The sequence below is a fragment of the Ictidomys tridecemlineatus genome, chromosome 16 (assembly GCF_052094955.1).
Source record: "Ictidomys tridecemlineatus isolate mIctTri1 chromosome 16, mIctTri1.hap1, whole genome shotgun sequence".
NCBI lineage: Eukaryota > Metazoa > Chordata > Mammalia > Rodentia > Sciuridae > Ictidomys > Ictidomys tridecemlineatus.
The window spans coordinates 37,168,667-37,195,534 of NC_135492.1; the positions used below are offsets into that span (position 1 = coordinate 37,168,667).

General features: G+C 39.6%; 1 protein-coding gene across 1 annotated transcript; it reads left to right on the forward strand.

Annotated features, from left to right (window-relative positions):
- LOC144371303 (uncharacterized) lies at positions 1-26,868 on the forward strand. The gene is made up of 3 exons (XM_078033692.1): positions 1-93; positions 25,576-25,693; positions 25,850-26,868. Exons 1-3 carry the CDS (start codon positions 1-3, stop codon positions 26,866-26,868), a joined length of 1,230 nt encoding a protein of 409 aa, XP_077889818.1.

The following is a 26,868-nucleotide window of genomic DNA, read 5'->3' on the forward strand; positions in this document are numbered from 1 at the left end:
ATGTCCACCAGGAAGGAAGTGGAACCTCGTTTCCGTAGTGTGTGGTTGTATGCCAAAGTGTCCTTTAACAATGGCTCCTGTGTCACCAAGGCAGTCTGGTGTATGCTTAGCGCCCAGGATGGAACCTGATTTCATCTGACAACACAAGGTCACCCCCCCTCCACACACACACTGCCACCACGATCTGAGGGATGAGGTATCAGTCCCTGGGCATAAGGAGGAGCCAGTGGAGGTCCTTGATCTCTCCAAAAGGAAAATGCTGTAGTCGTCATCCATGGGAGGATTTAAGCCTCCTTCTCACACCATGTAGTGCATGCAGAAGCACATATTTCTCGTGATCCTGGGCTGACATTTCGCAACCTCCACTGAATACCAGGCTGTGAGAGCTTGAAAGTTTCTTAGAAGGAATTTCAGTGGTCACTTCTGCTCATTATTTATTTAATTATTTTTGGCACCAGGGATTGAACCCAGGGCTGCTTAACCACTGAGCCCCAGCCCCAGCCCCCCCCTTTTAAAAATATATACTTTATTTAGAGACAGGGTCTCCCTGGGTTGCTTAGTCCTGATTAAGTTCTGAGGCTGACTTTGAACGATCCTCCTGCCTCAGCCTCCCAAGTTGCTGGGATCACGGGCATGCAACGTTCTGCCTGGCTCAGTGAATTTTCCTTGATGATAAAAATAATGATTGTTTCCATGATTAGGGTTGAAGTCAAGAAGTGAGAGAGAAGTTGTTTTTGATTTGTTTTTAGCACCCACCAGTTTAAGCAAGAGCCAGTAAGGGTCCGTGCCAGTACTGGATGAGAGGGAGTCGCAGAAACACTCCCATGTGAATGATTGCAAGTAATAGAACAGATCGCTGACCAAGGACAAGGAGTCAAAGCCACTTCAAAGTTCTTGGTGACAAAATGTGAGAACCCAGATTAAAAAAAAAGTTTGTGGGAGGAGAAAAGTGAAGACTGATTTCAGCAGTGGAGATGTCTTGCAGTTTGCATTAATCATAGGTGGGTGACTGGTTCCAGGCCAGCAATCCCCAAAGCATTGCCAAGTGCATCTATTATGTACACAGTTTGCAGACAGCTGCTCACCTCCTCCTATAATTTACATGATCTCTGGGTCACTAGTACAATTTGCTACAGGCCTGGAGCTGGGGATCAGGGGCAGAGTGCTCACCTAGCACTTGTGAGGCACTGGGTTTGATCCTCAGCAACACCTGGAAATAAATAAATAGGAAAAAGTTATTCTGTCCATCTACAACTAAAAATATTTTTTAAAAAAACTGGTACAAAGTAACCACTATGTAATTAGCCGTTATGCCATTGTCGTTACTTGGGAGAAGATCTGTACATTTACTTGGTACACGAGCAATTCATTTTCAAATCCTTCCCATCCACCAGGGTTTGAGACCTTGGGTGCAGAATCCAGGCATATGGCCACAGGTATGGATGGGCGATTGTCTAAAAAAGGCTTAGAAATATGTTGTAACAATTCCAATAACATCTGGACCAGAGAGAGAGGCAAGTGGAGGGTCAGAGATGTCACCTGGGAAAGCAGGGGGTGACAGGTGGAGCCGTGAGTGGTGGGTGGCAAAGAGGACAGGCAGAACCTCTGGGGACACAGGGCCATGGACAGATGTTGAGACCTGGAAACACGGATTGCTTGGGGAGGCAGACGGAGAAAAAAGATGTCACTGTTAATAAAATAAAAAATGGGGACAGAATAGATTTAGAAGCTCAGAAAGTTTTGACCTTCCAACTCCTCCTCCATTCCAGAAGATTCCATTCCCCCTTTCTGAGCAGAATGCCCACTGGGGTTATTTGTTTTGTTTTTGTTTTGTGTTTGTTTTAGAAAACTGATAGAATGTTCTCTGGTTTTGAAAGATGATTTATGGCCCGGGAATAAAAGTTTTCTTGAGTTTCTGGTCACACAATATTGGTCTCTACTTTTTTTCCATTTTTTGATGAATATCTAACACCTGGCCTACCCGTGGATACTAAATTTATATGCCCATGATTGTATTTTTAAAATGCAAAATTATTAGGGAACTCTATGGGGTGATACATAATTGGTTCTCAAAGATGCAGCTCATGCCTGCCTTGATCTATCTATCTATCTATCTATCTATCTATCTATCTATCTATCTATCTATCTATCTATCTATCTATCTATCTATCTATCTATCTATCTTTTCAGTGCTCGTGGTAGCTCTACCACTCAGCTGCATACTGATAGAGACAGGTAGCATGCAGACGTGGTTGATGGGATCATGCAGATCAGGGAGTCATTTGATAAACCCGCCCTCTGTGCAGACCCCCACTTTTCTTTTAGAAATGTAATTTACCTAGAGCCCTGCCTGGGTCACGTCGATGTGCTAGATTCTATTCCTCAGCCAACAACCTGTGATTTATGTGAGCAATACAGGTATCTCTACCAGGGAGAACACAAATTACGCTGGTGGGGACAAGTTCTGGGACACTTTTACAGACTAGATTCCAGAACTCAAGGAGATAGGATGATTGCACCTGACCATCAAATATGTAAGAACCATTCCAGACCAGCGTGGGCCAAAGTGACCTAGAGTTGTCCTGGATCTTTGGCATGTCAACTTCCTGTTCCTGTCACTAGTGTGCACCTGATAACTACTATTTCAGACACATCCCTCACTCTATCTGGTATTAGCTTATTTAAAGACATAGAAAAGGGAAGGAAGGACACTCTCAAGCTGGAGTGTCCTCTCTGATAGTATGTTGTGCCCTATTTTCCTACGGGTCCCAGAAAAGGTCAAATTAGGACTGGTCAGTGCAGAGCAAGGTGACTTGAGAGTTGCATTTATATATTTAGAATACCATCTTAAACTTTTCATACTAAGTTTTTTCTATTGATTTTTAAAAACTAAACGACAGCAGCATGCATTACAATTTTTATTACACACATACAGCACAATTATTCATACCTCTGTTTGTATATAAAGTATGTTGACACCAATTCGTGTCTTCATACATGTACTTTGGATAATGATGTCCATCACATTCCACCATCCTTGCTAATCCCCTGCCTCCTCCCTTTCCCTCCCACCCCTCTGCTCTATCTAGAATTCATCTATTCCTCCCATGTTCCTCTCCATACCTCACTATAGTCAGCCTCCTTATATCAGAGAAAACATTTGGAATTTGTTGTTTTGGGATTGGCTAACTTCACTTAGTATTATCTTCTCCAATGCCATCCATTTACCTGCAAATGCCATGATTTTATTCTCTTTTGTTGCTGAGTAAAATTCCACTGTATATATATATATATATAATGCATATTTTTTATCCATGCATCCACTAAAAGGCATCTAGGTTGGCTCCACAGTTTAGCTATTATGAATTGTGCTGCTATAAACATCGATGTGGCTGTGTCCCTATAGTGTGCTGATTTTAAGTCCTTTGGGGTCAAATGGTGGTTTCATTCTCAGATTTCCAAGGAATCTCCATACTGCTTTCCATATTGGCTGCACCAATTTGCAGTCCCACCAGAAATGTATGAGTGTACCTTTTCCCCACATCCTCGACAACACTTATTGTGTTTGTCTTCATAATAGCTGCCATAATAAAGTTTTATTACAGGAAATTCACACACACACACACACACACACACACACACACACACACTGTTTCCTTTCGTGTCTCTGGACAAGATCATGTGGAGTAGGAACCTACAAATACGATGTCATCCTACTTCCAGTTAAGAAGTCAGACTTGGTCCATGGGCAGCCCTCTGGTATCACCCACAGCATCTCCCATAACCTTGAGGAGCCAATCGGGTGTGAGGCCTAGAGATATCAGAGAAGCCTCACTGTTTCCTCCCTCCCTCCTGCTAGTGATTTCTGGGCCAATAAACTTTGCTCTACTTTGATTATATTTTATGTATTATCTGAAATCATCTCTGGCTTTTTAAAAAAATTTTTATTTTTAAATCTGATCTTTATTTTTAAAAATAGTTTTTAGTTGGACAGGATGCCTTTATTTTATATATTTCTCTTTAATGTGGTGCTGAGGATTGAACCCAGTGCCTCACAGGTGCTAGGCACGTGCTCTGTCACTGAGCCACAACCCCAGTCCCTTGTTTTTAATTTCAAAATTTGTGGGCATTCCTACATTCTGGTGATTTATGAACCTTCTTCTTTGAGGTTCAGTGTAACTTTCTTCTTGGTATCCAGCATTTCTGCCCCAACCAGACATGTTCCTCGGTTCTTTATGACCTCAAGTGTTGCTAGAGGAATTATTAAAAGCAAATAGGGTAGTGTTTTCAGGAAGGAAGTCTTAAGAGAATGCTCGTTATTCGATTTCTATTTTTACTTATGTATTTAGCCATGGACTCATATGGTTTTTGTTGTTATCCTCAAATGTGGTCCACAAACCAGCAGATTGCAGAAACTTTTCATGTTGACAACTGTTTTCAAATGGTGGCATTCTGATTGAGGCACATTTGACTGAGGGTAAACATTAAGATGCTTCTAAAGTGCTCATGAATTTTCCTTGCTAGAATGTTGCAGAGGGTTTTGCCAGTTTTCTCGCCACTCTGCTTATCTCATTGGTGTTGAAAAACCTCTCAGATGCAAGGAATGCACCCCAGAGGACAGCTCCTGCAGGTGGCCACCCATTCAATTCTCCATCCCCCTTTAATTGGGTGTTGGGTGCTGTTGGATTGTTAATTACTGGGTAAAACCCAGGGTTTTGTCCCCAAGTAGCCCAAGGTCTAGCTTGTTGGTTTTGTCTTTTTTTCATAACAAGACAAAAATCACTGGGTTGGTTATTCACTTTTCCTTGCCTCTCAAGACAAATCTGAGCTCCATCCAGGGACCTATATCTATTGGCACTGGTAGCTTAGGAAAATTTCTAATTTTCTTTAAGAAAACTAACAGCAAGAATAATTTCCCTCATGGGGGAAGAAGGGGTTCTGGTCCCAAGGTGTCCCCAGCTCTTTCCTTCTTCTCTCCCACATAATCTTCTCCTCATCCTGGGCAAGACAACTGTGTACTGCTCATCCCTGGAATCCTGGGCATGTGGCTTTACCTTCTCAGTCTTCCTTCTAGAGAAATGTTCCCGTTTCACAAATGCAGCAAAACTGGTCCCCCAAATACCTGGGCTGCTGGTACTGAGAAACAAAAGAAAAAAATACTGAAGATAGGGATTGGGGCTGGCGCTCAGCTGTCGAGCACTTGCCTAGCACATGCAGGCCCTGGGTTCCATCCTCAGCACCACAGAAAAATCAATGGATAGAATAAAGGTATTGGGTCTGACTCCAACTAGAAAAAATATTTTTAAAAAATACTGAAAAGGGAATGGATCTAGCACGTTGGGAAATGCAAATTAAAACTGCATTGAGCTTCTGTTTCACTCCAGTCAGAATGGCAATTATCAAGAATAAAGTAACAATAAATTTGTGAGGATGTGGGGGACAGGGAATGCTCACACCTTGTTGGAGAAACTGCACATTGGTGCAACCCTTCTGGAAAGCAGGATGGAGATTCCTCAAGAAACTAGGATTGGAAACACCTTCTGACTCAGTTATCCCACTCTTCAGCATAAAGAGGATAAAATCAGCATACCACAAGGACACAGCCACATCAATGTTTATGAGAGAACAACTCACAATAGCTAAGCTATGGAGCCAGCCTAAATGCCCACCAACAGATGAATAGATAAAGAAATTGTGGTATGTATACATGGTGGAATATTACTCTGCTTTAAAAAAGGATGACTTCATAACTTTGGCCAGTAAGTGAATGGATCTGGAGATTATCATGCTAAAGTAAAATAAGGCAATCCCCCAAAAGCAAAGGTCACATGTTTTCCATGACATGCATTATCTATATCACAAGGAAGGTGGGGGGCAAGAAGAGAAGTTCTGTAGATGAGACAAAGGGGAGCAACGGGAAGGGAGGGGAGATAAGAACAGGAAAGACAGTAGCATGAAGTGACCATAATGTTTCTATTTAATTATATGAAAATACCTAAGTGAATCTACCCATCATGCCCACTCACAATAATGGGGTCCTAAGGAGAATAAGGTATATTTTATGTTTGGATAAGTTTACCACAATGGACTCTATGGCCATGAATAATTAAACAATAAAATAGAAAAAGATTTAAAAGTACTGAAAAGGACCATGGGACCAAATTGAGATCATCCTAGCCGGATGAGGAAATGTCTTTAGGTACATTCCAGAATGTTCTAAACTGCTCCCCCACTGGGTGCTGCCAAAGGTGTTGGAGCCTGTGGGAAGGTGGAGGTTCAGGGCACTGCAGGGAGAAGATAGGACCCCCCCCCCCGCATTCATCTGCAGGTGCAGGGGTCCCAGGGGGCAGGTAACCTCGAGGCCTCCACGGTTAACTAAGGCAGAGAGGAGCAGGGTGCATTGGAGTCTATGGAGTTATTTACCAAATTAGGAAAACCTGGAATTGGCTTTCCTGGACTCCCAATCAAACCCAAATTGTTTTTCCTTAAAGAGAGAGACCCTTGAGCCCCTCTTAAGGAGAAGTCTTCTCTGTATTATGTGACTTTCTGCACCACTGAATTGGGGGGACAAGACCAGAGCTCTCTTTGGAAACACATTGGCTTTGTTTGCATCAAGACAAGCAGGAAGGGTCTGTCTTTTTTGTTCTTTTTTCTTGTCAAGTGCAGAGTATTCAGCTGATATAAGGATGCACACCTGGGCAGGGGGTCTCTGGTTTTTGGAGGAGGCAGGATCCCATTGCCTGGGATCCAGGGGACTGTCAGGAACCAGGGAGAGCACCCAGGGTGGCCTTGGTCTGTGCAAGGCTGTTATCCTGTGGCCACCGCAGGCATTTCTTTCAAAAAGAAAGAAGAAAAAAAGTGTCACACGCCTGTCATTCCAGTGGCTGGGGAGGCTGAGGCAGGAGGATGGCGAATTGAAAGCCAGCTTCAGCAAAAGCAAGGTGCTAAGCAACTCAGTGAGACCCTGTCTCTAAACTTCAAGCTAGGGCTGGGGAAGGGGCTCAGAGGTCGAGGCCTCTGAATACAACCCCCAGTGGCCAGAGGGAGAGGGAGCCCTGGTGCAGCTGGGGTTGACCCAGGTCTGCTCTCTGGGGGTCTCTTCTGTGCTGATCTCCTTACTCTGCCTCCAGCCTCAACGTGGGCTCCAGACACAGATTCAACTCAGCTGAAGGAACATCAGCTCTAATGCTGCCAACCTGGTTGGAGCCTGCCAGGCCCAGTGGAGAGCCTCCACCACTGGGCACTTCCCAAGGGAAGAAAGGGCAGTTCTGCTTGGAGAATTTTGCACAGATGAACGGAGGACAAGTCAGCCTCCCAGGACGCTCTGGGTGGTCTTATTATAGGAGGAGGCCCAGGTGGTGAAACTGTCAAGAAATGACTTCAATTTCCTAACATCAAAACCCAACGGAACTTAGAATTCTGTTCACCCTGACCCTAACCCAATGCCCAGACCCCAAAAGGAAAAGAAAAAAAGCTGCACCCAAACCCTGCCATTCTGGCCTCCTTCTTGCCACTGTCACTCAAAAAGAAGGTTTGCTGGGCTCAGGCTGGGGAGAGCGCAGACTGACGGACGCCCTGTCCAATCAGAAGCCCCCGTGCTGAGCGCTGTCCAATCCTGAGCGCAGCCAGCGAACAGGGGGCGGGCCTCCGCGCTCGGGATGGGATTTATTTCTCCGGGGTCTGTGCAGTTGGCCTCCAGGCTTCGCTGGGTGTTCGGGATCCTGGTTGGCCCTGCCATGCAGGGGCTGAAGCTCCCCAGGGCAGGCTTGTCTGCTGGGCACCAGGAAATGGTGAGTGTGCAGTGGCACCTGGTGCCTGGACAGGGAGGCTCGGGAGGGAGGCCGGGAAGGGAGGCCATCAGGTGGGACCCACTGTGGCGGAACCTGAGTTGGCCGACCCCGACTCCGGGGGCTCTCCGCGTCCACAGGCCTGAGCCCATTGGGGACAGCGCCCCTCAGTCCCCATGGCCAGCCGGGTGGAGAGCGTGACCGTGGCGGAGACCCCTCCAGCCTCCCCATCCCCTGGGGCAGCCTCAGCCCCTGCTCCAGTCCTAAGTGGCAGGTGAGCTTGGCTGCCCAGCGTCTTCCTGGGCAGTGGTGATTGACAGGTGGGACCAGAGAATAATCAACTGCAAGCCAGGGGATGGCGCCACCTGTCATCCCAGTGGCTGGGGATAGGGGGCTGATGCAGAAGGATTGCGAGGTCAAGGCCAGCCTAGGCAAGTGGGTGAGGCACTTAGAGACTCAGGGAGACGCTGCCTCTAAATAAAATTCAAAATAGGGCTGGGGATGGGGCTGAGTGGTTGAGGGCCTCTGAGTTCAATGCCCAGTACCAAAAAAAAAAAAAAAAAAAAATTCCAATCTCCAAACACCCTTTTCCTGCAGGAGGGGAGCTGCAGTGAACAGGGACCTCGCTTATTCCTGAGCTAGTTTTGTGGGGTTTGTTTTTTTGTTTTGTAGTTAACAGAAGGGTGCCTTACCACTCAGCCATGTCCCTGGTAGTTTTTAGTTTTTATTCTGCCCGCGGGTCTAGCTAAGTTGCTGAGATTGGCCTGGTTAGGGTTGCATTGATAATGACTTTTCCGTTGCAATTAAGTATAGGATTTTCACATCCACGTGGGTTCATGGGGGGACTTTATTGACGTCGTGATTCCTAGATGATAATTGTAACAGTACAGCTCCACAGTGTACATGTTAGGTAACAACTCTTTTTCTCTTATGATTCAAAAGTTTCTTGGTTAAGTTTACACATATTTAACTTTGTGGATGAATTTTAGGACTGGGTGCTTCCATTAAGAGTAAAGCATGCTGGATTGTTTATTAGTGCATCAGAGTTACACATAACACCACCGGCATATGGCACCCGTGTAAAACTGACCCATGGTATTTTATACTATTTTTAAGCTGAATGTACCATGACTATTAATGTATCATCCTGGTCCTATGAACTGATTGCAGCAAGTCCCTGGGTGGGGGTCTATCATGTGTCTTTATTAGCAAAACAGTTTCTACAAATAGTTAAGAAGCACTTAAACTCTTTCAGTTTATTAGAATTCCTTTGTTTCCTATCATCATTGATACTATTTAATTTTGTCCCTGATAGGATTTTATTTTACATTTCTTGGGTTTCTAAAGATGTTGAATTCTTTTATTCTTATTATTAAACACATGGGTATGTCCTGTACAAATTGCTTCTCCCTGAATTTCTTCTGTGGTGGATTTCAGAGTGTTGGGACCGTGGGCCCTTTTCCTTCCAAAATGGGCTGGGATCTGCAGGGGTCTCAGGTTTTTCTCACCCCTGAGGTTTTCATTCTTTTTGGGGGCATGGGGAGCATAGTGGATTGAATGCAGAGGTCCTTTCCCACAGAGCTACATCCCTCGTACTTTCTATCACTTATCTCCTGACAGATGCTGAGAGGCTGAGTCTGACCTTGCAATTATACCTCAGCTTCCTGAGTGGCTGGGATTACAGGTGTGGCCCTCCTGCCTGGGCCCCCTGAATGTTCTAAATGTAAGAGAAGCAAAGTGTCAGATGCACAACCCCGTCTCCCAGACGAAACCTGTACACTTGTATCAGTGAATTCCTCAAATTCCAGTCCCCTGTCCCCACTGTAATAAAATAAGAAGCAAAGGTTTTGTTTTCTGTTTATGAGCATTTCACATGAGAGAAAAGTACACCCCAAACCACTTGACATTTGAAAAAATGTGTGAGTTTGTGTGTGTGAGTTTGTGTGTGTGTGTGCATGTGTATTCTCCCCTCCTCTCCCAGGCTAGACCCCTGTTCAGAATGTCTTTGGGCTGAGGGTCCCCCCTGTGGACTGCTTGTCCCTGGGGTCTCATGACCTCTGTGATATTTTCCTGGTCCTGGTTTGGCTCTGCCTGACACAGGGATCCCACACCTGGCTCATCTGAGGTCTCCTGAGCCTCTGGTGCATATCAGCCACCTGTGGACCATGAGCAGGTGCATTGGGGGGAAGTAGTTTCTCAGGGGAGTAGGAGATGGTCCTGAAGCTGGGAGGAGTCTCCTTATCCAGAGCCACTTCAGAAGTTCCCTCGTCCTGGCTCCTGTGGATCCTGGAACAGCAATGGGCATGCAGCCATTTATGAACACACTGGTTCAAGTTCCTTTGGAAACATGTCCAGAGTGGTCGTTACTCTGTTAGCTTTTAAAGAACTCCATGCTGTTTTTGAAAATGGCTGCACTGAGCTTATATTCTAGCCCCAGGTGAGCAGGTCTCTTTCTCCATATCCATGTCATTGGAGGACTGGTTCCTTTGACTGTTTGATAGGAGCCTTTCCCCCAGCTGCACTCAGACTGAAACCTGTCCTACTTGGCTGGGGGCTGAATTCCTGATGCAGTTGGTTGGAACCCAGGCTGCCTGTGCTCACTGCAAGAAGGTGGTGGGAGCCTGTTCTAGAAAGAAACAGGGAGCTGTGCTTTTGACAGCTTTTGCTTCCCTCCTGGGAGGGGGGATCATAGTCCAGGGAAGCGCTTGCACACTAATGTGAAGCCCCTCCTTTCTGAGATTTGCACATGCGCAGTTGCCACTGCTCCCAGAGCTTGGTGGGTGAGGAGGGAGTCCATGAGATGGGAAAAATGTTGGGACCCTGAGTGCCTGAAAATCCTTCTTCCAGAAAGAACTGGTCAGGCCTGGAGTTATTACTGAGGTGGGGGGAGAGGGCTCAGGCTGGCTGCTGGGTGGACTGCATTGGTCCTGTCTACCCTTGGGGACTGGCTGGGGAGGAGCTCAGCTGTTAGCAACCACAGTTTGCAGATCATGCTGCAAATCCCTTCTAGGGATAAACTGGGACCCATGACCTCACTCCCCTTCTGCCATTGTCCCATGGATAAAGCTCATGAACCTCCACAGCCATTGAAAATCACCCCCTTTCTCTCGTCCTGATACTTGTGTATATCCAGCTCTTTCTTCTATGAGCACCAGACAAATTGCGTTTCCAGCTACAAGTCATTTAGTGTCCCATGTGCTCCATTTGTGACGCCAATCAATTTTCCTCTACTCTGGGTGACACTGGAGGGGGGTGTTCTGTCCCAATTATGTGGCAGATGGCTCAAGGCAGGACTAATGCCCACGTGTCCCCCAACTTTGCCTGCCCTTTGGATGGTAGAGATTTTCTGAGTGGTCCAATGCATAGGTCTCTCAGTCCATTACAACTTTATTTAAGAGGGACTCAGAACAGAAGTAGGTGTTTATTGGGTGTATCCATGTGTGAAGGGAATCCAGGAGCCTCCTATTCTGGTATAATTTTGAAACATAATCCTACTCAATATGTGCTTCTTTGGGGTGCTGGAGTGTAATCCAGTACCACGCATGTCCTGCCACCGATTTCTACCAGTGCTCTGCGCCTCCAGTTCCCACTCCTCCCTTCACGTTGGGTTGTCTGTTCATTCACATGAAACCCTCTTCCAGAGATGGTTGCATTTATCTAGGCCTTTTCAATGCACTTCATAATAAAAATGACATTTACATACATATGGAGTCATCTATGAAACTTCTGCATTGTGATTTTTTTTGGTCCTGAAATCACTGCAATATGATAATTTTATAGCATGCATTGGTGCCTGGTAATGATAGCTCCTGCTTTTGCTCTTAGAGTTCAGAATTCTTGGCTAATTTCATATCAATTCAACCTTCCAGGAGAATTTTCAAACTGTTTGCTTTGGTCCCTTCTTCAATTACAAGGAAATCATGGTGAAATTTTGATGGGGTGTTGTCATAGATGAACCTGAGGGAAGCCGTCCTCTTTATAATGAGGAGTCCTATCATCTATACCCAGGGTGTGTAATTCAGTCTGTTATGTGCTGATCTGTATTTGTATTTTTCAAATTCTGCAGATGTACTATTTAAGTATACTTATATGTGAAATGTGACATTGATGTGACAGCTATATAAAACTGACATGGTGTTCTAGTATGTGTCAAACTGTATTCAATATGGCAAACAACATGTGGCTGATTGCCAGAAATGGTTATTTTCCATAGTTTATTATTTATCTATTACCAAATGCACATCCTCTGTCACCAGGCCCTGGGTCTCGACTCTGGAGGAGCATGCTGTGTCCCCATATGAACAGGTGCTGTAGTGTCCACATCTGTTTCTGTGGACCTTCATGATAACCCACGTGTTCTTCAACACTGTCTCAATTTGTGTTCATTGTGACTTTATGGTGCAGTCCCTCCTTTCTTAAGACGTTGATTGCTTTGTGATTAAGGGGCATTTAGATACCTGCTATTTGAAGGGGCTGTTCACGGCTCTTGCCTGCGTTTCTCTTGTAGTCTCTGTTCTCCTTTCTTAGAAGAGTTTGGTTAAAGGTGAGGCAATTGGTTTCTTTCATCTGTCACTTCTCCTTGTTCTCTTTAATGGAGTCATTTGAGGAATAGAATTTTAGTTTTCATATATACAATTTATAAGATTAAAAATATTTTTTCTGTAACTTTGAAAAGAACTATTTTTCATTCGTTTTTTCCTTTTGTGAAACTGGGGATTGGAACCAGGGTGCCCTGTTACTGAACACTATCCTCAGTCCTTTTAAAATTTTTGTTTAAAAAAATTTAGTTTTTTTCTTAATTTTTTAAAATTGCTACTGCCTATTTATTTTTAAATTTAGACAGGGTTTCACTCAGTTGCTAGGGTAAGCTTCACAATTGTGATCCCCCTGCCTCAGTCTCCAGACCACTGGATATATCAGGTGTGTAGCACCAAATGCATCCTGTCTCAGTTAGTTAGTTTCTTTCTTTCTTTCTTTCTTTCTTTCTTTCTTTCTTTCTTTCTTTCTTTCTTTTTCCTCTTTCTTTTTTCTAGATGTTTTTTAGATCATGATTTTTATGGTTTTTATTATTTTTTGAATACATGACAACAGTGGAATGCATTACAATCCTTATTTCACATAGAGCACAATTTTTCATATTTGAAATTTTCATGAACTTTGTATAAAGATGTCCATCACATTCCATCATCCTTGCTAATCCCCTGTGCCTTCCCTTTCCCTTCCACCCCTCTGCCCTATTTAGAATTCATCTAATCCTCCCATGCTCCCCCTCCCTAACCCACTATGATTCAGCCTCCTTATATCAGAGAAAGCGTTTGGCAATTTTTTGGGGGAGACTGGCTGACTTCACTTAGCATTATCTTCTCCAACTCCATCCATTTACATGCAAGTGCCATGATTTTGTTCTTTTTTAATGATGAGTAATATTCCATTGTGTATATAAGCCACATTTTATTTTATTCATTCATCCACTGAAGGGCATCTAGGTTGACTCCATAGTTTAGCTATTGTGAATTGTCCTGCTATAAACATTGACCTGGCTGTGTCCTTGTAGTGTGCTCTTTTTGTTTCTTGGTATAGTCCGAGAAGAGAAATAGTTGGGTCAAATGGTGGTTCCATTCCCAGATTTCCAAGGAATCTCCATACTGATTTCCAAATTGGCTGCACCAGTTTGCAGTCCCACCAGCAATGTATGAGTGTACCTTTCCCCCACATCCTCGCCAACACCTATTGTTGTTTGTCTTCATAATATCTGCCCTTCTGACTGGAGTGAGATGGTATCTTAGGGTGGTTTTAATTTGAATTTCTCTGATTGCTAGAGATGATGAACATTTTTTTTATATAATTGTTGATTGATTGTATATCCTCTTCTCAGAAGTGTTTTTTCAGGTTCTTGGCCCATTTATTGATTGGATTATTTTTTGGTGTTAAGACGTTTGAGTTCTTTATATACCCTAGATATTAGTGCTCTATCTGATGTATGAGGGGTAAAAAATTGCTCCCAGAAAGTAGGCTCTCTATTCTATTGGTTTTTTTATAGTCATATAATAAATTTTTATATTTTATTGTTGGTTGTTCAAAACATTACATAGTTCTTGATATATCTATTTCACACTTTGATTCAAGTGGGTTATGAACTCCCATTTTTACCCTGTATACAGCTTGCAGCATCACATCAGTTACACTTCCATTGATTTACATATTGACATACTCATGTCTGTTGTATTCTGCTGCCTTTCCTATCCTCTACTATCCCCCCTCCCCTCCTCTCCCCTCTTCTCTCTCTACCCCGTCTACTGTAATTAATTCCTCCCCCTTGAATTATTTTTCCTTTTCCCCTCACTTCCTCTTGTATGTAATTTTGTATAACCCTGAGGGTCTCCTTCCATTTCCATGCAATTTCCCTTCTCTCTCCCTTTCCCTCCCACCTCTCCTCCTTGTTTAATGTTAGTCTTCTTCTCGTGCTCTTCTTCCCTAGTCTGTTCTTAATTACTCTCCTTATATCAAAGAAGACATTTGGCATTTGTTTTTTAGGGATTGGCTAGCTTCACTTAGCATAATCTGCTCTAATGCCATCCATTTCCCTCCAAATTCTATGATTTTGTCATTTGTTAATGCAGAGTAATACTCCATTGTGTATAAATGCCACATTTTTTTTTTATCCATTCGTCTATTGAAGGGCATCTAGGTTGGTTCCACAGTCTTGCTATTGTGAATTGTGCTGCTATGAACATTGATGCAACAGTGTCCCTGTAGCATGCCCTTTTTAGGTCTTTAGGGAATAGACCGAGAAGGGGAATAGCTGGGTCAAATGGTGGTTCCATTCCCAGCTTTCCAAGAAATCTCCATACTGCTTTCCAAATTGGCTGCACCAGTTTGCAGTCCCACCAACAATGAACAAGAGTACCCTTTTCCCCACATCCTCGCCAGCACTTGTTGTTGTTGGACTTCATAATGGCTGCCAATCTTACTGGAGTGAGATGGTATCTTAGGGTGGTTTTGATTTGCATTTCTCTGACTTCTAGCGATGGTGAGCATTTTTTCATGTACTTGTTGATTGATTGTATGTCCTCCTCTGAGAAGTGTCTGTTCAGGTCCTTGGCCCATTTGTTGATGGGATTATTTGTTATCTTATTGTCTAATTTTTTGAGTTCTTTATATACTCTGGATATTAGGGCTCTATCTGAAGTGTGAGGAGTAAAGATTTGTTCCCATGATGTAGGCTCCCTATTTACCTCTCTTATTGTTTCTCTTGCTGAGAAAAAACTTTTTAGTTTGAGTCCCATTTGTTGATTCTAGATGTTAAGTCTTGTGCTATGGGTGTCCTATTGAGGAATTTGGAGCCCGACCCCACAGTATGTAGGTCATAGCCAACTTTTTCTTCTATCAGATGCCATGTCTCTGATTTGATATCAAGCACCTTGATCCATTTTGAGTTAACTTTTGTGCATGGCGAGAGGAAGGGACTTCAGTTTCATTTTGTTGCATATGGATTTCCAGTTTACCCAGCACCATTTGTTGAAGATGCTATCCTTCCTCCATTGCATGCTTTTAGCCCCTTTATCAAATATAAGAAAGTTGTAGTTTTGTGGGTTGGTTTCTGTGTCCTCTATTCTGTACCATTGGTCCACCTGCCTGTTTTGGTACCAGTACCATGGTGTTTTTGTTACTATTGCTCTGTAGTATAGTTTGAAGTCTGGTATCGCTATACCACCCGATTCACACTTCCTGCTTAGCATTGTTTTTGCTATTCTGGGTCTTTTATTCTTCCATATGAATTTCATGATTGCTTTATCTATTTCTACAAGAAATGCCGTTGGGATTTTGATTGGCATTGCATTAAACCTATAGAGAACTTTTGGTAATATCGCCATTTTGATGATGTTAGTTCTGCCTATCCATGAACAGGGTATATTTTTCCATCTTCTAAGATCTTCCTCAATTTCTCTCTTTAGGGTTCTGTAGTTTTCATTGTATAAGTCTTTCACCTCTTTTGTTAGGTTGATTCCCAAGTATTCTATTATTTTTGAGGATATTGTGAATGGAGTGGTTGTCCTCATTTCCATTTCAGAGGATTTGTCGCTGATATACAGGGATGCCTTTAATTTATGCGTGTTGATTTTATATCCTGCCACTTTGCTGAATTCATTTATTAGCTCTAATAGTTTCTTTGTAGACCCTTTTGGGTCTGCTAGGTATAGAATCATATCATCTGCAAATAGTGATAATTTAAGTTCTTCTTTTCCTATTTTTATGCCTTTAATTTCTTTCATCTGTGTAATTGCTCTGGCCAGTGTTTCAAGAACTATGTTGAACAGAAGTGGTGAGAGAGGGCATCCCTGTCTTGTTCCAGATTTTAGAGGGAATGCCTTCAATTTTTCTCCATTCAGAATGATGCTAGCCTGAGGCTTAGCATAGATTGATTTTACAATGTTGAGGTATGTTCCTGTTATCCCTAGTTTTTTGAGAGTTTTGAACATAAAGGGATGCTGTACTTTGTCGAATGCTTTTTCCGCATCTATCGAGATGGCCATATGGTTCTTATTTTTAAGTCTATTGATGTGGTGAATAACATTTATTGATTTCCGTATATTGAACCAGCCTTGCATCCCAGGGATGAATCCTACTTGATCATGGTGCACAATTTTTTTGATATGTTTTTGTATCCTATTCGCCAGAATTTTATGGAGGATTTTTGCATCTAGGTTCATTAGAGATATTGGTCTGTAGTTTTCTTTCTTTGAAGTGTCTCTGGTTTCGGAATCAGGGTGATGTTGGCCTCGTAGAATGAATTTGGAAGTTCTCCCTCTTTTTCTATTTCCTGAAATAGCTTGAAAAGTATTGATATTAGTTCCTCTTTAAAGGTTTTGTAAAACTCTGCTGTATACCCATCCGGTCGTGGTATTTTCTTTGATGGTAATCTTTTGATGGTTTCTTCTATTTCCTCAGTTGATATTGGTCTGTTTAGGTTGTCTATATCCTCCTGACTCAATCTGGGCAGATTATATGACTTAAGAAATTTATCGATGCCTTCACTATCTTCTATTTTATTGGAGTATAAGGATTCAAAATAATTTCTGATTATCTTCCGAGAAGAGGAATAGCTGGGTGAAATAGTTTTTTCATTCCCAGATTTCCAAGGAATCTGTATACAGTTTTCCATGTTGTTTACACCAATTTACAGTCCCACCAGCAGTGTATGAGTGTGCCTTTCCCCCCACAACCTTGCCAACACTTGTTGTTTGTCTTTATGATAGCTGCCATTCTGACTGGAGTGAGATGATATCTTAGAGTGGTTTTGATTTGCATTTCTCAAATTGCAAGAGATGATGAACATTTTTTTAAATATTTGTTGATTGATTCTACATCCTTTCTGAGAAGTGTCTGTTCAGATCCTTGGCTAATTTGTTGATTGGATTATTGGGTTTTTTGGTGCTTAGCATTTTGTGTTCTATATATACTAGATATTAGTTCTCTATCTGGTGTGTGAGGGGTAAAAATCTACTCCCAGGATGTAGGCTCTCTGTTCACCTCAGATTTTTTTCTGAGAAGAAACTTTTAATTTGAATCCATCCCATTTGTTGATTCTTGGTTTCAATTCTTGTGCTATAGGCATTTTATTAAGAAAGTTGGGGTGGCCTAGCCCCATGTGATGAAGATTATGGCCTACTTTTTTGTCTATTAGATGCAGAGTCTCTGGTTTAAATTGTAGGTCCTTGATCCCCTTTGAGTTGAGTTTTGTGCATGGTGAGAGATGGGGTTTTAATTTCAGTTTTTTGAAAATGAATTTCCAGTTTTCGCAGCACCGTTTGTTGAAGAGGCTATCTTTTCTCCAATGCATGTTCTTGGCACCTTTGTCTAATATAAGATAATTGTAATTTTGTGAGTTAGTCTATGTGTCCTCTATTCTGTACCATTGGTCTACTGGCCTGTTTTAGTGCCAATACCATGCTGTTTTTGATACTATTGCTCTGTAGTATAGTTTAAGGTCTGGTATAGTCATACCACCTGCTTTGCTCTTCCTGATTTTAATTGCTTTAGCTATTCTGGGCTTCTTATTTTTCCAGATGAATTTCATGATTGCTTTTTCTATTTCTATGAGAAATGTCATTGGGATTTTGTTCATAATTGCATTCAATCCGTATAGTGCTTTTGGTTGTATGGTCGTTTTGATAATATTTATTCTGCCTATGCAAGAGTAAGGTAGATCTTTCCATCTTCTAAGGTCTTCTTTGATATCTTTCTTAAGGGTTCTGTAGGTTTCTGTAGGTTTCCTTGTATAGATCTTTCACCTCTTTCTTAAGTTGATTCCCAAGTACCTAATGTTTTCTTTTTTTAAAGTTACTCTAAATGGGGTAGGTTTTCTTATTTCTTCCTTGAGGCTTTGTCACTGATATACAGAAATGCCTTTTTTTAATGTGTGTTAATTTTATATCCTCCTGCTTTGCTGAATTCATTTTTAGTTCTAGAAGTTTCTGGTGGTGCTTTTGGGGTCTTCTAGGTATAGAATCGTATTGTCAGCAAATAGTGCTAATTTAAGTTCTTTTCCTGTAGTTATTCCTTTAATTTCTTTCATCTGTCTAATTGCTCTGGCCAGTGTTTCAAGAAATATGTTGAGTAGAAATGGTGAGAGAGAGCACCCCTGTCTTGTTCCAGTTTTTAGAGGGAATGCCTTTAGTTTTTCTCCCTTTAGAATGATGTTGGCCTTAGGCTTAATGTAAAGAGCCAGTATGATGTTGAGGTATGTTCCTGTTATGTCAAGTTTTTCTAATTTTTTGAACATGAAAGGGTGCTATATTTTGTCAAATGGCTTTTCTGTGTCTCTTGAGATGATCATATGATTCTTATTTTTAAGTCTATTGATGTGATGAATTACCTTTATTGATTTCTATATGTTGAACGAACCCTATATTCCTGGACAAAACCCACTTGATCTTGGTGCACGCGCTTTTTAATATGTTTTTGTATTTAATTTGGCAGAATTTTATTCAGAATTTTTGCATCTATGTTCATTCGAGATATTGGCCTGAAGTTTTCTTTCTTTCATTTGTCCCTGCCTGGTTTGGGGATCAGGGTGACATTGGCCTCATTGAATGAGTTTGGAAGTGCTGCTTCTTTCTCTATTTCCTGAAATAAATTGAAGAATATTGGTATTTTGAATTTCTTCTTTAAAGGTCTTGTTTAACTCGGCAGTGTATCCATCTGGGCCTGGGCTTTTCTTGGTTGATAAGCTTCTGATGGCTCTTGTATTTCATCATTTAATATTGGTCTCTTTAAATTGTGTATGTTTTCCTGATTCAATCTGGGCACATCAAATGACTTAAGAAATTTGTTGATGCCTTCAATGTCTTCTCTTTTATTGGGGTATACATTTTCAAGATAATTTCTAAATATCCTCTTTATTTCTGAGGTGTCTGTTGGGATACTGCCTTTTTTATTATATATGCTGTTAATTTGAATTTTCTCTCTCCTTCTCTTCATTAGCCTAGCTAGGGGTCTGTCAGAGAACGAACTTTTTGTCAAGGTTTAATTGTTTCTTTTAATTCAACTTCAGTTCCAATTTTAATTATTCCTTGCCTTCTACTGCTTGTGCTGTTGATTTGTTCTTCTAGGGCTTTGAGATGAAGTATGAGATTAATGATTGCCTTTTTCTTCTTTTAAGGAATGAACTCCATGCAACGAAGTTTTCTCCAAGCACTGCTTTCATGGTGTCCAAGAGATTTTGATATGTTGTGTCTGTGTTCTTGTTTACCCCTTAGAATTTTCTAATCTCCTCCTTGAAGTCTTCTGTGACCCATTGTTCATTCTATTGTACCAAATTGATTCATTCATTGAACTGCTTATAGAACTTGAAATATTTCAAGTTTGTCTTTTCACGAGGTGGAAGTGTCACTTTACCTGTCTCCAAACATTAATATTTTATGAATATTTTACACATTGGGAATGTTTCATGGATGATACTTGAAACTAGTTGTATTGGGGATCTCAATCTATCTCATGGATAGAAAGCAGAGAGAATAGGAACCAGATTGTTTTCAAAAGCTTTTTTACCAGTCTTTTTGTCTCCCTTGTACACAATCACCTTATGAGAATATCTGACAAGTCTGATTTGCATCTGGAATTTCTGCCAAATTTCACATTCACTGATGACACAAGAGTTAGAAGTTGGGCTTTTATTCAGTGCTTGGATTATGGTATAGATCCTTCACTTCACTCTGATATGGAATATATATACTGTTTTTAGACTTATGTATTTTCCTCTGAATTAGATAATGCACAGTATCTTATTCCATAATTAAATTCACTCTCCTACATGACAGTCAGTTCTACTAACTCTTAATTTATATTAAAAACTGAATAATGGTTTGGTCCATGTTCTATTGATCTAATAATTTTTATTTCAGGAGCCATTGACATTCAGGGATGTGGCTATTGATTTCTCTAAGGAGGAATGGGAATGTCTGGATCCTACTCAGCAGAATTTATATAGAGAAGTGATGTTGGAGAACTACAGCAACCTAGTCTTTGTGGGTGAGCATAACTTTCCTTCAAAATTCCTAATTATCATTATTTAATTTTCTTCCCTTGAAGTAAATCTTTTGGGAACTTCTCCACAAGAATGTGTTGCAGATTTATGCTTTCAATAAAGAAGATGGGGTAGTTCTTGGTGCTGACAAGAAAATGTTAATGATGTTTATTTTCACCATTAATGTTTTCTCTTGGTGGCAAGATATATATCTTTCACTTGAAATATGGTTGACTTAGAGGAATGCAGTGATGTCAAATCCTGTGGCCCGCATATAGGAGAGGACATAGTTGAGGTAGGGGAGGAAGCCTACAATCAAAAATGTTCATTGAGACATTATCCAGCAGAAAATATTTTTGAGAAGCTTTGAATTCTTTCTCTTGTTATCAGAAAAACCTGTCCTGTGTTTTGTGCTTTAAAATTATGTAGTATCCTGCTTTTCCTCCATACATTCAAATTAACAACAAAACACTCCCCTTGGCTTGTGAGTGTCAATATTATCTGACAGCTCTTCCATAATTTAAAAAATATTTTTTGTTGTTAATGAATTTCCTATTTATCCATATATGGTGCTGAGAATTGAACCCAGGGTCTCACACATGCTAGGCAAGCTGTCTAACACTACTCTACAACTCCAGCCCTTCTTCCATTATTTGCAGGAAAGTTTTGCACATTTCTGGAGACTTCTAGGTCCACCCATTGCAATACATTACTATCATAAGTCAGTTTCTCTAATCTTATTTGTACATTTTTTCACTAAAATTTCCTTATCAGTGTTTTTTCCAATGTGTGTAATGGATTTTCATGTGAAATTATCTGCCATGGAATTAATGTCAAGTTAAACAAAGACTGCTGTTTCGAGAGATGGTGTAAGTTTTATTTGAGTTAGAGGATTTGTAAAATAATACATTGGTAGATATTTACAAATTGCTTGTTTTTTTCTGTTTTTTAATTGTATACAGTAGGTTCCCTGTTAAGGATTGGGTTTCCTCATATTAGTTAAATGCTTCACAAACTAAGATGTGTATGATTCATGTTTTTATTGCCAATAATATTATATGTGCTTTTGCTTGTATAAATATTAAGCCTCTTTTGTCCATGACTTTTGTATTTTATCTTGATTGGCTTTTGATTCTGCCCATGTATGTAGAAATTGAAGTTTTCTATGCATAAGTGTAATGGGGATTGATGGCAGTGATACTCTCATGCTGAACTACACCCCAAGCTCCTTTTACCTCATATTTGGAGAGAGGTTCTCACTGAGTTATTGAGGATGTCTTGAATTTGCAATTCACTTGCCTCAGACTTCCTAGTAGCTGAGATTACATGCATGCCCACCATTTGTATATGGATGAGCTTGTTCTTATTTATAGGATAAAGACCACATTATTTGAAATGTAGCTTTGAGAAATGTTGCAATTCTCTTTATCTTTTAATTTTCATTGTAATCAAAACCACAAAATACAACTTACTGTCTCCAAAATTTCAAATATACATTTCAGTAACATTAATTCAAATTTTTATTAATAGATCTCTACAAAGTTTACATCTCAAAAAAAAAAGGAATGCCAAGAAAGCAAGGGCTCATTTCTGTCATCTCATCACAAAACTATTCTCTTTTGTTCAGAAAACTGCTTCTTTAGTTTACAGATGTTTTCACGTTCTAGAATTCTGCAGTATTCTCTCTGTGACATATCAGTTAACCTAGTATACATACATTTTGTAAAATATATAATTAGAATAAATTCTTTGACTTCAAAGTTCTATAGTTTCTATATTCCAATATGGCTCATCATTCTTCTCAAGGGATATTTGGTTTTTGTCCCTTATGATGCCTCTGTTGAAAAACAATCTAACAACACTGGTGTGCAATGTTTTTAGTTTGCTATTGATGTGAGGGCTTATTGCCACACTCACTAAGAACTCCGTTTACCTGACTCCATGTTTGCATTTACAATTGAATGCTGTAAATTTTAGTATATATTTTTTTAGCAGGGAAATAGTCTTATTTCTATTTTGGGGGATATTTATACAATTTAAAGGGTAGATTTCTCTGCAAAATTTTTTTTTAAAAATAGGAGGTTGACGAATACTACATGGAGCCTCTAGTTAACTTTAAGTCGTATAAACATCTTTAAATTTAATCTTTCAATTTTGAACAACAGCATGCCCAAGAGTGTTCAATCAACTGACACATATTTAGGGATATTTGAAAATCCCTACCACTTTTGATTCCAAATATTTATTCCATGTTGGTTACAAAATAACTATGACTTAAATATTTATTAACCTTTGTTTTAATATATAAAATTGATCTAACCAGCATAATATCCCACTTGTGATGAAGAACAGGGATTCTGTAAGTCTATAGTAGTTTCAAAATATTTTCAAAGTCTTATGCTTTGTGATTACCATTTTGCTTCACTGTATTTCCCTTTTCAGTAAGTGGGGATTGATGTCTCTTAGTATGACAGTGATTCTTTTTTTTCATTCAACCCTCTCGCTGTTTTCTTTGTGTGTTTGGGAAGTATGAAGTACGTAGCAAATGTATTTACTCTTAATTCAGAACCTAGGAATAGGGTCCTTTTCTCTCTTTGCCTCTTTTCAAAGTTATTTTTAATTTAAAATGTCTTCTATGTCCTATAACTGTCTTAAACTATGTTTTGTGTAATATAATTTAGACAGCCCAGGTTTTGTTTGATCACTTTTGTATGTGTCATTATTATTTCCCTTTGCTTTCATTATGTGTGTGTTCTTAGATTTAGAGTATCCTGTAGACTATGTACAATTGCAATATTTAGAGTTAATTCAGATATCCAAGTTTTGTTTTAATCAGAATTTTGTAATCTTACATTTGTCAACAAAAAACTCTAAAAATGAAGAATCTCGTACTCATACTTTGTATGAGTATCAACTCGACTTCACTGTATTAAAAAACTGAACATATTTATGTGTCCTTTTAAAATCATATTTTTGTTACAGGTATATATGCCTATTAACAGTATTGCTGGTATGCTTTTTTCTTTCAAATTCTATTGCAAAATTATATGTTTGGAGACCTGTCATTACAATAAAATAGAATTATTTTTGCCAAGAAATGTTTAAAATTTCATATGACTTATGATGGTGTGCACTTATATTTTATTATGAAGGATTACCGTTAGTACTTTTGGAGAACAGATCCAGTGTTGATGAATAGTGTGTATATTTTTATATGTTTAAAGTCTTCATTTTCCTTCTCTTTTGAAAGGTAGTAGCTGTGAATATAATGTCTTGGTTGATAATTTTATTCTTTCATCCCTTGAATATAGATAGACTTGAATTCCTTCCTCTGTTGTGAAGATTCGACTAAGGATTTCGCAATTATATGGTTACACATTTCTAGGTGACCCGTCTTTTTCTCTTGGATGCTCTCAGTATCCTGAGTTTTTAAACTTAGATTAAAATTTACTTTGAGTCTTTACAACTTGGAGAAAACTGAGCTGCTTGGATGTTTCATATTTTCTATTTTCTGAGGTGTGTTTATTAGTACTGGAAAGAGAAATAAAGGGCACTTTGCATTTTTTACTTTGGCCTTCAAATTTTGATCCTCTAGCTCAACCTCCTATGTTGCTATGTACAACCACCCCTGACTCTTTCAGACGTTTTCTAAAGAAAGTCTTTCAACATACATTTTCTGATTATTACTATTAACAATTCTTGACTAATTTTTATTCTGTTTTTTTGTGTGTTGGTTTAGTTCAGTAAACTTCTTTTAAATGATAATTGACTATTCCCTTTGAGTGATTCATAACTTTGCTTACAGTCGATTTAGCCATGTTTTTTTTCTGTTGGTAAGCAGGAACCCCTATTTGAACAGTCACCAAATATTCACATATTTTATGTTTTTATATTTAAATGAAATGGAAGAAAGTTGGTAGATTTTTAAAATATATTCTAAAGGAGGAAAATCTTTGTGTAACACAATGTATTTTTCTCTACTATATTACTCTCCATAATAATGTACTCATCTTGGATACTGTGAACACAAAGATGATTAGGACAATCTTCAAAATAATTTTCTGTGTGTATTTTGATTTGATTTATATATTTCTACAGTAATGATGGACTTGGATTTAGTAATCCACTCCCCTGCTTATGTTATTTTTTGCTGTAATTTCTTAGGTTTTCAAAATATACTCAGCCCAGTACAGTAAGTAAACATGTTTGTTATTTTTATTTATTACAGCCATGACTTCTCATCATCCTCGACAAATTTTACCAGAGCAGGGAATAAAAGAGAGAGAGGGAAGATATGGAAAGTGTGACTTTGACTATATACAACCAAGAAAACAATGGGAAAATATAGGTGAGAGTAAAGTTCAAAAATTGTATTATAATAGACAAAATCAATCAGTAGTCCCTATTTATGATAAAAATTTTATGGTCAAAAGACACCAGAGACAATTAATTTCTGAAACAAAAATTCAATGTATTCCAATGATTTTGAGGAGATTTATATGTCTTTAAGAATAAATCCACAGCCATTTTTGAACTGAAAGGGAAAGTGGAAAATTTGAAATCTAGTCCATGCATCAGTTTTTAACTTGGCCAATTATAAAAGTAGCACTGATTTAAAATTCCACTCAAACATTTGCACAGAAAAGTTGTTTCTAAAAGTGATCCTTTTGGGAGTTTCTTTATAAAATGTCCATTTTTCTGAAACAAAAGTTGAATTTCTCCTTGTGCCCAAATGGATAATATTAAGAATTGTAGAAATGTTTCTACTTCCCCACTATTGCTCAATGACAATTCTGATACAGATTTGTGGAAAGTGCACTATATAGATAATGCTATAAGTAACACAAAGAGCCATGTTTCTACCCTGAGTAATGACCAGTATATTTATATTGGTGATAAAAATTATGAATGTAGAGAAATCCTATTCCTTGTCTAAAGGAAATTTACCAAGATGAAAAATGTAGGAAAGTCTTGCTTTAGTGATCAAAAACTAGTATTCATTAAAATATTCATAGCCAAGAGAAAACCTGCAAGTGTAAGATATGTGAAAGGGCTCTTAACCACAGTGCAGAGCTTGCTTAATACAAGAGAATTTATAGAGAAAGAGAGCCCTATAAGTATAGAAGATATTGAGAGAGCAAATTCTTTGATATATTTTTTAAACACAGCAGATACTATGACAGTGATAAATTCTACAAATTTAAAGAATGTGAAAAAACTTTTAGTGCAAAGTTACAACTTGTTAAGTATCAGAGGATTTAGACTGAAGGAGAGACCTGTAAATGTAAAAAGTGTGGGAAAGCCTTAAAAAGTGTTTCAACACTTACTCAACACCAAAAAATTTATTCTGCAGAGAAAACCTACCAATGTGAAGAATGCAATGCACTCAAGAACTTTACTCAACATCACAGAGTTAATACAGGAGATATGCCATGCAAATGCAAAGAATGTGACAAAACTTCTAGTAAAAGCTCAAATCTTATTTGTCACCAGTGGACAAACCCTGGAATGATGCCCCACTTATGTAAACTATTTTGCCAAGGTTTCAGTCAAAACCCAAGCCTTAAAAATTACCAGAGAATTCATACCGGAGAGAAGCCCTACAAATGTAAAGTGTGTGGCATGAGCTTTAATAGAAACTCAAATCTTGATCGCCACAACAGGATTCATACTGGAGAGAAACCCTACAAATGTAAAGTGTGTGGCAAGAGTTTTAATACAAACTCAAATCTTGATTGCCACAACAGGATTCATACTGGAGAGAAGCCCTACAAATGTAATGTGTGTGGCAAGAGTTTTAGTGAAAAATCGTCACTTACTCAGCACCAGCGAATCCACACTGGAGAGAAGCCCTACAAATGTAAAGTGTGTGGCAAGAGTTTTAATACAAACTCAAATCTTGATTGCCACAACAGGATTCATACTGGAGAGAAGCCCTACAAATGTAAAGAATGTGGCAAAAGTTTTAATCAAAAAATAGATCTTATTCGGCACCTGAGAATGCACACTGGAGAGAAGCCCTACATGTGTACAGTGTGTGGCAAAATTTTCCGTCACAAATCATCACTTACTCAGCACCAGCGAATCCACACTGGAGAAAAGCCCTACAAATGTAAAGAATGTGGCAAAGGTTTTAATACCATCTCACGGCTTAATTGTCACAAAAGGATTCATACTGGAGAGAAGCCCTACAAATGTGAAGAATGTGGCAAAACTTTTAGGGAAAGATGGTCACTTACTCAGCACCAGAGAATCCACACTGGAGAGAAGCCCTACAAATGTAAAGAATGTGTAAAAGCTTTTAATAGCATCTCACATCTTGATCGTCACAAAAGGATTCATACTGGAGAGAAGCCCTACATATGTAAATTGTGTGGCAAGAGTTTCAATCAAAAATCATCATTTACTCAGCACCAGCAAATCCACACTGGAGAGAAGCCCTACAAATGTAGAGAATCTGGCAAAGATTTTAATCAACAATCATCACTTACTCGACATCAGAGAACCCATATTAGAGAGAAGTCCTATAAATGTGAAGAATGGCAAAGCTTTTAA

Excerpts from the sequence above, each read along its gene's own strand:
- LOC144371303 (XM_078033692.1), top strand. The coding sequence starts at position 1 with ATGTCCACCAGGAAGGAAGTGGAACCTCGTTTCCGTAGTGTGTGGTTG. Across the intron at positions 94-25,575 it reads GCTCCTGTGTCACCAAGGCA|ACTGAAGGAGAGACCTGTAA; the intron begins GTCTGGTGTATG and ends CAGAGGATTTAG. Across the intron at positions 25,694-25,849 it reads CTACCAATGTGAAGAATGCA|GCCAAGGTTTCAGTCAAAAC; the intron begins ATGCACTCAAGA and ends GTAAACTATTTT.